Source organism: Ochotona curzoniae, unplaced genomic scaffold (genome assembly GCF_017591425.1).
Source record: "Ochotona curzoniae isolate NIBS_2020 unplaced genomic scaffold, NIBS_Ocur_1.0 scaffold_4683, whole genome shotgun sequence".
In the NCBI taxonomy this organism is placed as follows: Eukaryota; Metazoa; Chordata; class Mammalia; order Lagomorpha; family Ochotonidae; genus Ochotona; species Ochotona curzoniae.
The window spans coordinates 19583303-19602070 of NW_024467121.1; the positions used below are offsets into that span (position 1 = coordinate 19583303).

General features: G+C 40.6%; 1 protein-coding gene across 1 annotated transcript in view; it reads right to left on the reverse strand.

Moving 5' to 3' along the window:
- Positions 1-18768, reverse strand: part of BEND7 (BEN domain containing 7) — an 82117-nt gene that overhangs the window by 42213 nt on the left and 21136 nt on the right. The window contains exons 3-5 of the mRNA XM_040968302.1: positions 8889-9191; positions 6697-6819; positions 1279-1547 (exon numbers count right to left, since the gene is read on the reverse strand). Coding sequence (XP_040824236.1) covers positions 1279-1547; positions 6697-6819; positions 8889-9191 — 695 coding nt within the window. The remainder of the gene's footprint in view (positions 1-1278; positions 1548-6696; positions 6820-8888; positions 9192-18768) is intronic.

Genomic DNA, 18768 nt, shown 5'->3' on the forward strand with positions numbered 1-18768 from the left:
ATGTTTAGAAAATGTAAGGGAAATAAAGAAAAGCACCATGAAAACTGTTTAGAGTCGAATTAATGTTATTTTGTGCTGTAGAATCATTTATCTGTTTTTGAATACATAATCTACCCAAGGTTTGACCTAGGACCTTAGCTGAATCAAAATATGACATAATCACATGAGCTGACTGGTAGGATATTTTAAAATTAAAATTTTAGTCTAGAAGAACTTCCTAACAGTTGTAAGATGTACTCATATATTTTAAAAAAAAAACACTTATTTAATACCAATGTTTGGATAAAAATTCAAATGATTTTCCCATCTGAAAAGGTCAGAAGCTGATTATTTTTGTCAGTACTCTTTATTAAAGATCTAATGTGACTATATGTTAGCAAACTGTCTTCCTACAATTTGAACAAGGATTTTTTTTAAATTAGCAATCTGTGTCTTAATTTAAATTTAAAAGTTAGGTCCCAACTCCAAACTTCTATAGGTTGTGGGAGTTCTCAGCAGGATTCTCATCCTATGCAATCTGATAATAATAGATCACTCATTCTTGTTTATTTTAAGAATTCTCTCAACAAGGTGGGGCTGAAGCATAAATAAACATAATGTAAATGGAGTATGCAGTTGCAAATATACTGCATTATGAAAGAAATTCATTTGTGGTCCTATGAAGACACAATGGTAGGTCAGATGGTTTTCTCAAATGCAACTCAACATCCTGGACTGCATAACACCCTGGCAATGATATTAAAATAGCAAAACCTTTGCAGAGTGTTAACCTATCATTACACAGAGTAAATGGCATGGCACTGCCACCTAATTAGCAGTGTAGCTTGCATCTATAAAATAGAATTAGTACTACTGCTCCTTTTTTATTATTAGTTTGTGTTTCCAGAAAGGTATGACCTTATCTGTATGGTTCTGTTCATTTATGCCCATCTACCAAGGATTTAATTATGTTCCTTTAGTGCTCTACATTGAGGAAATTGGAAACTGCCACTTAGAAATTAAAAATGTTAAAGAAATTAGTGAGAAGGTTATTTATGCCCTCAGCCTTCTTCCAAAGATAAAGAATGGAGACATGCTTAAATAAATACAGCACAAAATATTTAGAAAAGAAAAATTATAGACAAGGAAATCACTAGTTTTCATTTCCTCTCTTCCACATGCATTCTGCAAGTTTCTCTAGTTGTCTTGTGAAAATTAGCCCAGAGGAGAATGTATTAATACTAAAATACCTGACAGTTACATCACGTTTGAGTCAGCAGGCAGAAGGTATCAACTTACATCTGAGGCAGGTGATTCGAGAACAATGCCGAAGCCCAGGACCCGGTTCTCCTCCGTGGAGGTGTGCTCAGTGGCTTGGGGCCCAGACTGCTCAGGGGCCAATGCTGTCATCGACTTCTCAATTTCCAACATGCTGGGCTTCTGTTTCACAGTAAGAGGTTCAAGAGTCTTGGGTGGCACTTTTTTCTTTTTAGTTCTCTTGCGTGAGACACCGGTTCGCTGGGAGCACATAAGGGAAATTGGGGGTTGTTGTCTGTTTTGAGTTCCAACTGTGAACAATAAACAAAAATATGGTACAGGCACTTGTGTCTAACTTGGGAAGACTTATCCCTGGTCTATCTATGTGATCTGAAAAACAAAACTGAAGTGAGGCTCCTGCAAAGATATGGAGCACAGCAAAATAAATCTCACATTCCTGCTAAAGGTTACCACATGCAGGCTCTGGAGCATCTTAAAGTCCTAGAGGCAGAACAGCCGGGAGGAAACCGCTCAAAACAGTGAATCGCTACTACGATCAGTACTACAGTGTACTGTTACTACCTGGCTCAATGGAAGCAAACAGTTACAAGTCATGAGTATGACTTATAAATCATGACATTTTAAAATAAAACAGAGTTCCAGAACTTAAACTCAGGAATAGAAATCCATACTTTCTGGTAAGTGCATTTCAGGCATATTCCAAACCTGTCACTTATGATTTGACTGACAATTCTAACATTGCTAACAATCTACAGGTGCTAAAATTGACAAGCATGAAACAAGGATGACCATCTGGGCAAGACTGATCAAAACATATGGTTTGAAATGATTCTATAATAGAAATCAGTACACATGTACAAAAACTTAGGTCACTTCGTAAGGCCCAGTAACTCCTTCTCCACCACTCTCTGCACAACAGCGATTTCAACAGCACCATGATCCATGAGTTCAGATCAGGCTGCTTCTCCAGATCTCAGTTTTATGCAGCTGAAAATAGGAATAATACCATTCAATACAAGTAAAGGAAATTAGCCAGGCACAGAAACAGCCAGAGTTCCCAAGAGGAAAGGTACAATCCAAGGACTAAATACTCATGGGGAATATACACTTGTATGCTTGTTGAACATATAACACTTAAATAGAAAGTAGAACAGCAAAATAGGTAGTATTCTTACTTACGTCTTCACGTATTCATATAGTTTACCAAATATGAATACAGGATATATTGGTTTTTAATGAAAAGCCAACCTGTAACATATAACTTAAATGGCAACTAAAGGTTTTTATTCATCAGAGACAGAAAGAAAAGGACACAGAGAGAAACTTTTCATTTGTTGGTTCCTTCCCCAGACACCTCCAATAGTCAGGGCTGGACCTCAATCTGGGTCTCTCACATGGCAGCAGGGCCCCAACACATTGAGACATCACTGTCTGCCTCCTAGGCTGAGCATAAGCAGGCAGCTGGAGTTGGAGCACAGCGGGGGCTCTAACTCAGGCACTCTGATAGGAGAGGGGGCATCCCAGGCACCTAGACTATGCCAAATGTGTGCCCTTAGTTAATTATCAGCCTGAGAGCATATTTATGCTTTGATCTTAATATTTTTAACTCTAAAGGGCAAATTGCAAGAATCAAATCAAACTATGAGAGCACAGAAAAGATTTTAAACTATTGATACATGAGTCAGGTTCACTGACTTCTGACCTTAGCTGGCATATCAGAATCCTCAGGAGTTAAAAAAGAAAAAAAAAAAATTCTCTGGTATCTCAGCTCCACCCTGGACTATGTGAATCAAAATTTCCAGGGGTTGGGGCCTATGAATCAGTACTTTCTGAAAGCTCCTCAGTGAATCTAATGTGCAGCCAGTTTGAAATGAACTCCTATACAATGCCTTGTATACCAACAGATACTAGATATCATCCAGTAGTTTCCCAGGCTTCCTCCCTTAGAGGAAAGTTCTTCTTCTGACCCTTATGATTGCAAATGCTAAAATCAGTTCATTGAATTGGGAGAGTGGTACAGCTTGCCCTACAAGTTTCTAATCAGTGGACTTGTAAGGTCGTTTGTTTCTCCAACTGATAACATCTCCTCTCAAGGGGTTTCTTTTCCAGGAACTCCAGGCCCAGAGTAGAAGTTAACCACCCCCCTGCATGTAGCCCCCAGACTGACTGAAACCCACTATATCATCATAAAAATTCCCTAAGAACTCAACAGCACCAAGCACTTGAAGCAGCGTCTCATGGCCTACAGAACAACCTGGAACAAGAGCTGGAACAACCACATCTCAGCCCCAACTTCAGTCTGTAAGTATCCCGCCCAACCCTTCAAAGAGCCCAGGAAGTAAGCAATGGCTGCCCTGCTTCTTGCTCTGTGCACTGCAATCAACTCCTCTTTTCTTCCACCACCCCAGGTCAGTGACTGGCCTTCTGCAGTTTTGGGGGTGTTCTATGGCAAATGGGGAGCTTCTCTCTGTACTATCTGCATTTGCAGCTCAGGCTGTCTAAGTCCCCAACATAAAGTAGGCACCCAGAACAGTGATGCAGACGCCCTGGCCTGCCGGTCTCTCTAAGCCTCGCAATTCCAAATTAAAAGTAAAATATGTTTGGTTTAAAGAACACAGCAAATATTTGGGTTTTGCTGTTCCTTCTGCAAACCTCCAGCATTCAGATCTAACCACTTGATCTTTCCTCTGGTCTTCTCCCTAAAATAAAGGTGAAAATTTTTTGAATATAATTTAAGTCTCACAGACAATAAACCTTAAGTAAATCTATCCATACAACACACATTTTTAAGTTGAAGAAAATTAAAGGGGAGTAATTTATTCTGTTCATCCTTTATGCTATCCATAGCTTTAGAATCATTTACCTCCCTAATCTGTAAAGGTTTAGAAAAGAAAACATGGTGACAAAATGGCATTTACTTAATAGATTCTAAAAAGGCTTCAGTCAAGGATTTAAATGGTTGCAATTTGTAGTCTGCCATTTCAGGAGTAAGGAGCTTAAGTAACAAAATAAATCATTATAATTTCATATGCATATTTTCTTAAGTGCTAACAAATTCTTCCTCTGAGGAAAGAATCTGTGTGTAATAAAGTAACCTTTCTTTCTGAGCTTCTTCTTTAGGCGATGTTAACCTTTGCCAGGTTAATAAGAACACAGATTACAGTGGTGGAATTAGGTGACTCAAATGCTGACTGAATTGAGCAACATGCTTATTTCTGCCTCAGGATAAAACCAAATTCAGTACTTCAAAAGATGTTGGTCTTCAGAAAGCCTTTAGCTTACCTTATTTTAATGAGATCTTGGGTGAAGGTGACTGATAGGTCTAAACATCAAACTTTTTGTGTCAAAACCACATCACTAAATATGAAGATTTTACTACAATTTACTAAATGGCACCAAGAACAGTTTCTGGAGGGTGACCTTCCTGAATGCCATTATGATGAAAGGGCAGACTTGTCAGTTGTGATATGGCTATACTGTGTTTTCTGCTCTTCCCCAAGATCTAGCAGCAGTTTCCTCTGCTAAGAAGGAAAGCTTAATAGAAACATCTACTATTTCTTATACCTATGACCCCCATACCTATGAGCCCCAAAACTCTGATACTTTGATTTGGGTAGGCAGGAAGTTAGTGGACTTTAAAGCACTGAGGACCGCCAGCATGCAGGCCTGCACACCACCCAAATCCCATCACCTTCCATGTGACTCCACACGGCTGAAGGTTCAGCACACTCACTCCATCATGCCTCACTCTGCCTCAAGCACCAACACCAGGCTGCCTGCCTAAAGATGACCACCTCCCTGCTGCCTCACTCCAAACTATGCTCCCTTTGGATACTCAAACAGACCATGCCCTGTGTGCCACTCCATATCTTACAAAAGAATGACCTAAGCCTGTGGGCGTATAAGCAGCCAATTCCCCTTCATAAGGTTGACCACACTTACATCACAGTGTATAATATCCTTTGTCTTTTAATAAATTCTGCTTCCCTGCTCTCCTCTATCAGCATCCCCTGGTTGTGTTCCTTCACAAGGGAAGGCAAGAGGCTGACTGTCTAGCTAAATACAACACCTTCATTCTCCAAAAGTGGAGATAATGAAATTAGATGTTTCATTGACGATTTTAAAACTTTCAGACTTCAAGAAATGTTCCATCAGTTTTGAAATTACATCAATAAAAACAGCTTGTGCTTGCATCAAGTTTGCAAGTTTACATTTTCCATTTCACTCCATTTTTAAAACAACCCAGTGATTTAGCTCACTACTCCATTTATACATGAGAAACTGGAAGCTCACAAGTCACAGTTTTATGAGGAGGAACTTGGCAGCTGTGTAAAACTGAGTGTCCTTTTGACACTTCCAAAAAATAAAACAAACAAAACAAAAAATCAGAAGCCCCTACTGTGTTTCCCTTTCCTTCTGGGAAAATCTCCCTGCCCTGTTCTTCCACAGGACCTACAGCCCTAAAAGTCAGATTACTAAACCACCACTTTTAAGTTGTGTTTATGGGCCTCCCCTCCAAGCTGGCCTAAATCAGTTCAACCAGACACAGACTGACCAAATGAGCTGTACATATGCAAAAAGGACTGTGACCTACACATGCCACCAGGCAGCAAGTTACATACCTCCCACAGAGCCAAAACTTGGAGAAGGAGCTCAAACGGAAGAGCTGGACAGCTTTAGGATGCTGTGTTGGGGGAGGGCGGGGGAGGAAGTGAGAGGAGCAGAAAGCCAAATGGCAGACACCGACTTGACTTGTCCTCCCACTGACCCACATGTGGCTCTACAAGGCAGAAACTTACGACTGGGGCGACAAACTGAGGGTTTACCTCTAAGGTACACACTCCTTGGGCAAGCAGACAAGACATGTTGATTTTGTTTTATTTTATTTATTTGCAGACATGTGACAGCAAACCTCTCTGTTTGGTTACACAATCCCAAACTACAAATTCACTGCTCTTCTGTTCTTCAACTAGTCTAACAGCAATGAGGAGAACCAAGACAGGAATCACACAGAGTCTGAACATGTGAGAAAAAATAGCCACAAGCAGACCTGGAGGCTGGACATTTTGATATGCCTATGTCCAAGATCATCTTCAGCCCATACCTCCACACACAACTGCTCCAAAACTTAATTAACTGACACCTGTGAAGTAGCAGGATATCGCCAGGTAAAATTTATGGAGTGCGTATATTAAACTCTATGAATAGCAGTAGCAACAAAAAAATTTGTGCAATTTGCTAAAGACAAAAGAGTGCACAAAAAGCTAAGAAAAGAGATACTCAAAAGACACAGCAAGATAGCAAGGAAAAAAAAGGTGGGGGGGAGACAGCAGCAAGGTGGCTAAGACTATGTAATGACAGCATGATAAGCATCCCACTGCAGATAGCAGATACACACTAACAAAGGAAAGGACTCATTGTGAGGCGTCATCTTTGTACCTGCTTGGATCTGCATTAGTTTCCTCATGGTCCTGAGTTCCTGGAGAATGGCCTGTAATGTTGACTGGCAGTTACAAGTACAACAGTTTGTTCCGACTGATGAGTTCACCACTGGAAGTTCTCCTAAGCATGAAAGAAAAGAATGACACACCACCAAACAACAAACAAAAAACAATTATAAAGAGAAAGCAAAGAAGTTATCTCGACAGTATTATGCCCAAAAGAAACAACATACCTACTAATTTTCATAATCTAAATTTTGGAGTCAGATTCTAGCCTTCCACAATTATCCAGCCTTCCACATGGCAAGGTGCGTGCTGTGTCATTGTTGGTAAGCCTGTGAGAACACACGCACACAATGCATGGCCCTGGTAAGCCTTTCTATTGTTAGAGCTATTCATCTTGGAAAACAATATCCAAAAAATTCATCAGGAACACATTCATGCTAGTTGGGGGGCAGGGGAAACTAGTGCTGAGAGAAGCCTGACGAAAACATAGCTGCTTATTGCTATCAGAGTTCATATTAAATGAGTTTAATGATCAAAAAATTATTTTACTATTAAGCATGTTATTTAAAAAATGAAGCAGAGGAGGGACAACAGGCTAATGGGTCAGAGGGCCTGGTGAGTTGGCTTTCTTGTCTCTAACTTCAACAAGCAGATCCTCTCACGTCCTTTACCCAGGCCCATTTCATACATTTCTTGCACCACAATCTCTTTCTCACTTGGTACACTGGACATATTTTTCTCAATACAACTTTCTATGCTGTCTATCTTCCATCGTCCTTGGAGAACAATGTATGTGGAAGATGGCAGCTACAGTGGGGTTTCCTCCAGCACAAAACAAAGAGTTGAGAAACTGCTACCATTTGTGCTTTCTCATAGTCCGCCAGGGGAAGTTCTGAGATTTTGATCCAGTTATATATCTTATTATACATTGAACATAATTGAAATCCTATAATACACCTTATTTGAAGGTTCTATAGAAAAGCTTACCATAGCAGAATATGAATTACTTAAAGAGAACTTAATGTTTTGGAGTAGCACAATTATTCACACTCAAAATTGTGGCAAACTAAGATGATACAACTTTAAAATTGCAAATAATTCCAGTGGAATGCCACAGTTGTCATCATTATATACAGTGCATTCCTACTGAATGCATGCGATCAATAAACACAAAATGATATATTTTCACATCGATACAGGAAATTTATGTCTGATTTTTATTATTAAAATTAACAACATTTCCCGAAGTAAACTCACCATCCTTGCTGGGTACAGGGAAGCAGAGTACTGTCTTCTCTAAAAACTGACCTGCATGGGGATTACCAATTATACACATACTGAAGGGTTTTTAATTTCGGTTATTGTCTCTCTGATGGTTAAAGAGTGAGGAAGGTCTTACAGAAGACTCCTGATTATGCTCAACGTACTATATTTATCATTTATAGAGGACAAAATCAACTCTTCTCAGCTTGTTATAAATCATTTTCTAATTTTAAAGAGGAGTGGCTTTTTATTTTTTTATGGAGCAGCATTTAAAGAGTCATCTCCCTCTAACCTGAACACTGGCATCTGCAACATGGAGAGGAGAGAAGGCCAGCCCTACTTCTCAAGGGGTCCTTGCTATCTCCTCCATGTTTCAGGATGGCTCTTCAAGTCTCTGAACTGCTTACTGCAAAACTGTGTTAAAAAAAAAACTCCAAAAAGTAAAAATAATTCTGTTTCTTGAAAGATATAATAAAATAAAAATGAAAGGAAAATCCTTCATTTTTTCAATTAAATTGAAAGTGTTTTTGAAAAAATTCTCTTCATGAAAATGAGATATGCATACCTATACATAATGTACTGAGCAAGTAAAAATGTCAGATTTTTCAACATCAGAGGCTGGAAAATTAGCATGACCAAAAAAAGCATTATTTTTTCTCCTTGTATTTTGAATTCACTTTAATTTTAAATAAATAAATAAATTTTAAAACTTATGAAAATTAAATGAAGAGACTTTCACTTTATAAAAAATGATTTGTTCACTTATTAGAAAGGCAGAACTCCAGGGAGACAAAGTGAGGGACACAGATTAAGGAAATGTTTAATGACTTGATGTCAAAGAATAAGCTGAATATTAAGAAATATTATAAAGTCAAGACAGACTCCCATGAGTGTATTCTGAATGTATGATGACAACCATACCATTGGAGCTCACAGCAGTGTGGGACTGGCTCTGGAAGGTTCGAGAACGGGTGCCACACTGCCCTGAGAACTGCCCACTTTGCGGCGGTAGCTCATTCCAAGCACCACGTGAAGAGGGGTGGAGGCTCTGTGGGACCTCCATAGAGGAGTTCAAACGCTGAGGCCAGACTAAGTCCAAATCCTGAGGTTCTTCCTTTAATTTTTCTCCTTCTTTGCCAACACGCTGATATATCCTCCCAGTGCTGTCATTCAGTAACCTTCTCATTCCTGTAATTTGTTTTTTAATTTCCATGCTTTCATCTCCTAATGGAAACAGAGCCAAAGTTAGTACTGTAAATCAATGAAAGAAAAAAAAACAAAGCCAGCCTATCACCAAAAACAAGTAAACAAAACCATAAAAAGACAAACAAAAAGCCTTCCCTGGAAATGGGAAAGATTACCATAAACTTGAGTTACTTATAAAATTAAAGGCAAGAAAATGTTCTAACGACTGAAGAAACTGATCAGATTCCTAGTGCATCTTGTTCTCATTTCTTTTTGGCTAAGTTTTCTGATGATAAAAGAGATTTCCTGAGTGGGTATCACCAGAAACAAACTTGGAAGCCTTCTCAGAGTGAGGATGTCCCAAGAGAAGAGGCTGAGGCAGAGGGGCACCGATGGGCTGGAGGATGGGAGGCTAAAACCTGCTTTGATCTGCCACAGCCATCCACGGCCAGCCAGGAAGCTAACACTGTTCCTCTCTCTTCTACGGTTAGCCACAGCCAGCAGGTACAAACACACGGAAGAATATATAACATTTGTTAGGATCCAAGGGAATTTGGGAATGGGCCGTGTGACACCTAAGGAGCACTACTAACAGGATTTCCTGTTGGATGACAGGCTGTCCGCAGAGACACCACTGTAGGGAGGATAACAAGAGACAGAGAATGTACCGAGTGTCAGTGCGACAAGCAAAAGGGCCTTGTCTCTCCTGTGCTCTCACCTCACATCAGCCTGGTGGTGCCCACATGGTCCCTGCCCAGGTACAGTCTCCTTGCTCCATCCTTCTCCCAGACTCAATTCATCACCGCTTCTACTGTAGCACCAATTTTTACCTCTGTACTCCACCTCACCTATACTGAGCTCTTTTTAAAGTACAGTAAACAAAATGTATAGTATAAAATGTATCATTGCAACTATTTTTAAGTGCACAGTTCAATAAAGTTATATAACCCAATCTCCAGAACTCTTACACTGACTTCCATCTTTTTCCTTTCTTCTTTAAATATTCAGGTTGCCTGTTTATTATATATATATATGATATATAATAAATATATAACAATACTATATATAATATAAAATATGTAACATATATAATAATGATATATAATAAATAATATATAAAATATATAAATTTATTTTATACACACACATATGCAGGGAGCTGGATGGAAAGTGGAGCACCCAGGACACAACCTGTGCCCATATGGGATCCTGGCTATTGCGTTGGGTGCTCTTTATATATATATATATTTTTTTTTTTGAAAGGCAGATTTATAGGGAAAAATCTTCTATTTGTTGTATATTCTCCAAATGGTTGCAATGGTCAGAGCTGAGCTGATCCACAACTGAGAGCCAGGAGTTTCTTCTGGGTCTCCCACATGGGTTCAGGAGCCCAAGTACTTGAGGTATCCTCCATTGCTTCCCTAGGTCATAAGAAGGGAGTTGGATCAGAAGTGGAACAGCTGGGTCTAGAACCAGTGCCCATTAGGGATGCTGATACTGCAGGTGAAGGATTAGTCTGTTGAACCATAGTGCCAGCCCCGCTGATTTCTTTCTTGGGAATCTTTTATTCTTCAGGGGATTTTTCTTCTTCTTTAACAAATTAAGTCATCTCTATACTACACTCGGTAGTAAGGGGGGGATACTTAATAAACAAATGTTATTAAAAATGACTGCTGGGGCTATCACAGTAGGTTAATCCTCTGTCTATATGGCATCAGGATCCCATATGGGCATCGAGTTCCTGTCCCAGCTTCTCCTCTTCTGATCCAATGCCCTGTTTATAACCTGGGAAGGCAGTGGAGGCTGGCACAAGTCCTTGGGTCCTGCACCCAGACAGGAGACCCAAAGGAACCTCCTGGCTCCTGGTATTGGATCAGGTCAGCTACAACAACTGTGACTAATTGGGGAGTGAACCAGCAGCTGAAAGAACTGTCTCTTTTTCTCTTTCCTCTTTTCTCTGTAAATTTGCCTTTCAAATAAAAACAAGCAAATCTTTTAAAATAACTACAAAGCTATATGGATACAAAAATATTTTCCACAAACAGCAGAGGTTTCCAGTATCTATTAGGAGCTATTTGAAGCATACTATATTCTTAAACTCTACATCAGTCAGTACTGTCACAAAGATAAGTGGGTTTTGTTGCTGTTTTTGCTAACACAAATTTTTGAACAAAAGTTTTATGCCATTGTATGTATATACACTCATGCAATGATTCTATTAAATGTTTGAAATTTACACTGTAAGAAAAAGAAAATGCCAAGAGAAAAAGAAATCTATTTGGAAAAACATAGCTTCTACAAAAATAGTACAGTTAGTTTAATGACATTTTAATGCACTTAGCATCATATGAGCCAATTTTTTTCCATAGAATTGGTAATTGCACCATAACCAAAGCTTTTTGTTGTTGGTTGTCTAGTTAGGTATTAACTTACTAACATGTGTAATATAGTGAATACAAGGAAATTTTACATACTATTTTGAAAGAATTATCTTGTTTGAAAAAAAATAATAAAAATGTTAACTCTGCCTTAATATTGAACATATGTGAACACAGATTTCCAAATTTGTAATATTGCTATATACTGAAATACACTAACAGTTTGTAATAAAACTATTTATACCCCAAAAGGCTAGTGATAATTATATTATACGAATGAATGGCCACCCATGATTTAAACAATGCAGAGTCAGGAAAATTTGAAACTTCCTCCACATGGCTATGGAACAAGGTGTATCTGGAGGAATCACAGGGGAATTCTGAAAACTGAACCTACAGACTCACGTGGCATGCATCTCTGCATCTACTTGGGTATTTTCCTGGCCCAACGGCAACACCCTCCTGCCAAGAGAAAGCATCCTGCCTGTGTGGTTCCCACCCTAACCCCCTCAGTCAGCTGGCATCACAGGCTGTGCCCAGACTGCCTTTGCTGCCACAGGCTGGTTTGTCTTCCTCCTCCACTGGGACTTCAGAAAGAGCTGTCACCAGCCATGCCATGCAGGGATAGGCACACTCACTCTGGGTCTTGAGTCAGTGCCAACCCCCTTTTCTGCACTAACCCTGACACATCTCCGGAAAAGGGAAGTCACCTCTCATGTAAGGTGCTATCTCTGCACCAGAGATAGAATTCCATGATAAAGTGTTGTCATTAGAAATATAAAAAAGGCACAAGCATTCCGGAACCTTTTAAGGACAAATCTGCTTAGTCATAAACTCAGTTTCAGTGTTCCAGAACTTATGCTCCGGAAATCTACAAGATAAAATACAATTTGAGTTTTATGTAACAATATTTGTATAGTGACAACCACAATCCTAAACTACAGCAGAAAATAAGATAGAATGGTGACAAGCATAAAGGGAGATTTTGGTAGTGCGCTGATCTTAGAATTTCAGACACAAAACAAAACAAAGACAGAGGAGAGGAGTAGCAGCATGGGGGGTATAGAGGTGGGAATCAAAAAGAACAAGGCAGCCTTATTAAGGGAGATGGCAGAAGGTCTGAGGAAAATTTGACTAATTTCAGGCAGAAGGAAGCTCACTGTCTATCTAACTGTGACACATTTTAAAGGACAGAAAATGGAAAATTGCAATAACTGCACAAGTTGCTTCTGGGAGCAAAATTGAGAAACTGAGGGGAAGGTTAAGAAGGGTAAAGCCTGTCTCACACAGAACAGACTGGTTTTCCCCAGGGGATGATGGAACATTCAGGAACAGGTCTCTAGGGTTAACTGAATTGCATGAATTGTTACTTCCTTTATCCACAGAATCAGGGAGCAGCTGAGGTCAGCAGCCCTAAAGCGGTGACCTTGGTGGAGAAGTCAGCACCATCGCATATACTGGAAGTGACAGGTGCTGGCACAGAGGAGGGAAAGAGGTTTCATCGCCCATCTGAGGCAGATGGGGTAGAGGGTTGGAAACGGACCTGAAAACTAAAAGGAGGAGCAAGTGTCTGACTCGGCCTACACACTGCCTAGGGACAGAGAATGCTGAAAGCAGTGGAATGGGCTGAAGCTCGAAGCTCAGACACCAGATGTGAGTGTGACACAGAGGAAAGGCTGCCTGTGTTACTGAGGCCTGCACTGGCTTCTTGACTATACTAAGTTGCTACTGGCTATTGGACAAGCCACTTAACACTCAGACTTCAGTTGCTTAAAGTATAAAGCAAAGTTCTGGACCAGACGCACATTATGCACATATAACTGAGGAACGCATAGAAGTGGTCAAGGAGGGTACAGGTTTCTCTCTGCGATCAAGATATTGAGTACCCATTACCTCCAGAAGACAGGTGGCCTCAAAAAAAGGGACTTAATATCATATCACCTTGGAGCTCATGTTTTAGACTTCTAAAAACTGTTGGAAAACATATGAGGTTGAGATTGGAAGCACAGGTTGACTACCATCAGCCTTTCTGGTTCCAATTAGTTGATGTCTTCCCCATGCATAGCTTATCAGGAAAAGGAACCTCCTTGGAAGCAAACAGCTATTGAGAGAAACATGATTCTATAAGCAAACCTATATACTTTTCCTGATTTCTTTCCATACAAATCTCTGTCTTCACTTACACTCAACTCCAAGAAACAAACAAAAAGGGGGGAGGAAAATGCTGCTCATCTACCTTATTGGTAAACCACTGGTAACTGCACTCCTTGGACAATGTATAGAAAAATATCAGGTTAAAATGTTACCCCTGATTTAAATTTAATAATTTAGTAATAATTTTTCTTAACATGAAAAATTTATATGATACACAGTCTTGCATGGTGTGATAATTATGAGGGCAACACAGCAATCACCATACAGGATCTCCCTTACCTCAACCAGGGAAGAAGAACATTTCACATAGATTGATTATTCACAGCCCAGAATGATGAAAGAAAGACAACACACAAGCCTTCCAAGTGGCTGCATATACACATCCTATGTTCTGCTGTGTGTGCCATCTCAAAGACATATAAGCAGTTACATCTTTGCCCTACAAATGAACTGATATTGATGTAGAGTAGGCATTCTATAAGCTTTTAAAAATGTTTATTAATTTATTTGAAAGGAATATATTAGAGAGACAGAGAAGCAGAAACAGAGAGAGAGAGAAACAGAAAGAGAGGTCTTACATCCACTGATTCATTCCCAAAATGGCAGCAATGGCTGAAGCTGGGCTGGTCTGAAGTCAGGAGCTAGGAGTTTCTGCCAGGTCTCCTATATGGGCGCAGGCAGTCAAGGATGAAAGCCATTTTCCACTGCCTTCCCAGGTTTTAAGTAGGGAGCTGGAATGGAACTGGAGTATCTGGGATTTGTACCAGTCCTCATGTGTAAACACCAGTGTCAAAAGCAATGGCTTAACCCAGTGCACCACAACACTGACCCTACAATAAGCCTTTCTTAATTAGTTGGGGGGAAAAAAAGGCTTAAGAAAAACCAAATGAAGTCCAGAGAAAATGCATCACTAAATTAACAAAAATATGAGTGACAAAGTACCACAACAGGAGCTGGCATGATGGCACAGCAGACTAATCCTCGACCCTGTGGTGCTGGCATCCCATAAGGGTGCTGATTCTATTCCTGGTTGCTCTACTTCCCATCCAGGTCCCTACTTATGACCTGGGAAAGAAGTAGAGGATTGCTCAAGTCCTGGGGTGGGTCCCTGCACCCATGTGGGAGACCTGGAAAAGGCTCCTGGCTCTCAGTTGTGGATCAACTCAGCTCTAGCCATTGCAGCCATCTGGGGAGTGAACCAATGGATGGAAGGTCTTTTCTCTCTGTCTATCCTTCTCTGTAAAATCTGCCTCTCAAACAAAAACAAATAAATTCTTTTAAAAATACCACAAATAATTTATTCAATAAACATTTATCAAGTCCCTCCTAAGGCCCCAGAAATATAAAGATTATCAGGGACGAGTAAAAAGGAACTCTCCCCTGGCTCCCATCACTTAACATCCTTTACCCAAATCCCGTTATGACAACTTACTGATCTGAAAAACACTGCTGATTTGTCCCATCCTTCTGACCCTTCTCTCTTATAACTGGGTGCCTCAGAACCCCAGTGCTATGGTTTGGATATAGCTTGAGTGTTCCACAGAGCTTTATTACATGCATTGAAACGTAATGTCTATCACAAGGAATGGGAAGGGTAGAAACTTAGTCCAACTATGGTGTTTAGAGATGAAATCTTTATGAAGTTATTAGGATTGGATAAGACCATTCAGACAGACCCCTCTAGAACTGACTGATCAAACCCTGGTGGCTTTGTAAAAAGAGGGAGAACGGTGTCTGTTGTGGTGTTGCACATTAAGCCATTGCTAGCAATTGTAGTATCTCACATCAGAATACCAACTAGAATCTCAGCTACTCTGCTTCCAATCCAGTTCCCTGCTAATGTGCCTGGGAAAGCTCTGGAAGATGGACTAGGTGCTCAGCTCCTGTCACCTACACTGGAGATCCAGAGAAAGTGCTTGGCTCCCAGCTGTGGCTTGGCCTAGCCCTGATTGTTATGGCCATTTGAAGAGTGAGCCTGTGGATAGGAGTGCTTGCTCTCACGAGTGTGCTTATACTCTCCCTCTCTCTTCTTCCTTTCCTCAACACCTTCCATCCCATCACTCTGCTCTCTTTGATTTAAATAAAATAAAGAGAGGCTGATACTAAGTCTCAACAGGCTAATCCACCACCTCCAAGGCCGACATATCATATGGGTGCCAGTTCATGCCCCATTTGCTCTATTCCCTATCCAGCTCCCTACTTATGACCTGAGAAAGAAGCAGAGAATGGTCCAAAGCCTTGGAACCCTGTATCTATGTGGGAGGCCTGTAAGAAGCTCCTGGCTCCTGGCTCCTGGCTCCTGGCTATTGATCAGCTCAGTTCTGGCTGCTAAGGCCATTTGGAGAGTGAACCAGTGGATGAAATATCTTTCTTTCTGTCTCTCTTTCACTCTGTACATCCATCTTTCAAACAAAAATAAATAAAATGAAAAGGGAGACTGGACACTGAGCAATAAGCACATTCCCAGTCACTTGCTGTGTGATGCTCCTCCCTACCTAAGGACTGTCAGGAAGAAGGCTAACTCATATGAGACTGCTAGACCCCTTGCACCTCCAAGATGGCAGGTCAAAATAAATCTTGGTGAAGTATTGTGCCTCTGGTGTTTCATTCTGACAATGAGAGACTAGCACGTTAAGTTAGCAAATTGGCCTCTTATCTGCAGATGGCACTTCTAGCTTCCCTGCTGGACTCAAACCCAACTCTTTCATGAAGACCCTATTTCCCCCTTTCCCCTCTGCATGAAAGTGAACTCAGTTTCTCATTTCTCCAGGCTGGAGACAATAATCTGGCTTCCTTCTGGCTCCTCAAAACATCATTCTCTGTGCCTCCAAAGCAGCCTCCTAAACCTGTATCACCTTCTATTCCCCGTCCTGAGCAGCACTGCTGCGTGCCAGAAGCCTGAGGTTCACAAAAGATAGACAGGTGAAAAGGCTAGATAGACAGGTGAAAAGAACCCCATCAAGGCTCTTAACATGCCAAGTTAAGGAACAAGAAGCCAATGGAGACATTAGATCATTTTAAATCCACTATCACTTTTAATATAAGGATAGCAAAAAATCAGATCTGTCCTTCAGAAAAATAATTCTTTTGAAATTACAAGAAAACTAGTGTGGGGAGAAACTGAACTAGAACGTTATTGCTAAAGGCTACATGGTGATGACAGTCTTTCCTGAGATTTGAGGGTACAAATGGAGAGAGGACAGAGAAAAGAGGTATTGAAGGAGTTTAATTAAATGGTCTTGGTGATCAACTGGATATGAGGATGGGGTGAGGACAGTGACAAGAAAAATCAATAAAAGGTTAACTTCAAAGTCTCTAGCTGAGGTGATGGAGTGGATCCCAACGGCAGCCATGCAAATTAGAACTAGGATGTCACAGGCGTAGGCATTGTGGCACAGATTGTCACTACCAAGGACATCTACACTCCTTCTCAGAGGGCCAGTCCAAGCTTGGGTACCTCTGCTTCCGAGGCAGTTCCCTGCTAATGCCACCTGCAAAGCAGCAGACAATGGCTCGAGGGCTTGGGCCTCTGCCAACCTTGTGGGGAAACTCAATAAAGTCTAGGCTCCTGGCTTTGTTTGTCCAAGCCCCAGCTGTTGTTAGCATCTGGAGAATGAACCAGCAGATGAAAGATGTGTCTTTCTGTTCTTCCCTCCTTCTCTCCCTCTCAGTCACTCTTTCAAGTAATAAAATCAACAAACATGGGGAAAAAACAAAGGAAAAGGTTTCAGAGTAGTGGAAACATAACGAGCCTTGTTTTGTAGACAATAAGCAGACACTTGGAAACACAGCTGTGGGATGTGTGAAGCTGACCATGAAGTAGCATTCCAGTCCTACTTCCTTAGCAGGCTGGTCTCTCTCAACTGAGGAAGCCTCTGAGGGTCACTAAAAGTTCAGGGATGGAGGATACCTTAATAAGGAGATACTAGATTTCCTAATAAGATAGCACATAGAGAGTTCAAAGCATTCATATAAATAATAAAGGAGATATGACTTCATTTGTTTCCAAACTGATAAAGTCAATCAAACCCATTCCTCTTGAACTCCTGCTCCCTGAGGGAAATACCGATCAGCTTAGTCAGAAGCAACTTTTTTCTCCTGATCCAATATCAAATCCATCTGCAGGGTGCCATGATGGGGGACCTGCCTTAGCACACTGGGTTGATGGAATCTTTAAGAATCTTTCCACTACACTCAGTATTGGTCAGCTTTTTACTACATTAATATGTCCTCTTTTACCTAGTTTTAAAGAAACCAGGGGGAACTTGAGACGACACTGAAAAAGTCAATAAAAGAAGAAGGGATTTTGAATGTTTTCACATGAACACATGACACATGTTAAGATAGATATGTTTACCTTGATTGGGACATTACATGATGTATACGTATATTGATATCCCATAAACACGTACATGTGTAAGTTAAAACCAGATTAAAAGGGCCTGGCTCAATAGCCTAGTGGCTAAACTCCTCACCTTGCATGCACTGGAACCCCACATGGGTGTCGGTTCATGTCCCTGCTCTGCTTCCCATCCAGCTCCCTGCTTGTTGCCTGGTAAAGCAGGTGAGGACAGCCCAAAGCCTTGGGATCCTGCATCCACGTGGCAGACCAGCAAGAAGCTCTTGGCTCTGGATCAGTTCAGCTCCAGCATTGTGGCCATTTGGGGAGTGAACCAGCAGATGAAAGATCTTTCTGTCTTTCCTTCTCTCTGTAAATCTGACTTTCCAATAAAAAATAAATAAATCTTTAAAAAAAGGACAATCATATTAATAAAAAAAGATTAAAAGAAGAAAAAAAAGTTAAAGGAGCTTAGGTGGCTTCACAAAGAAATAAATAGCTACTGTGTGACTTAATTCATTTCAAATATACCACAGACCATTATAAGTAGGATATTGTTCTTTAACAACAAAGAAAAAACAGATAGAAAACATATCTTCCACTAAGGAGCTTCCTTTCCTTTTAGTTGGTAAACACTAGCAATAGAGTGCAGATACACCTGCATAAGAGGTACAGTAAGAATGCACATCTGTTTGAACTGTCTGCAACTGGAGAGTGGTGATGGCTGCACAACACTGAATGTCCT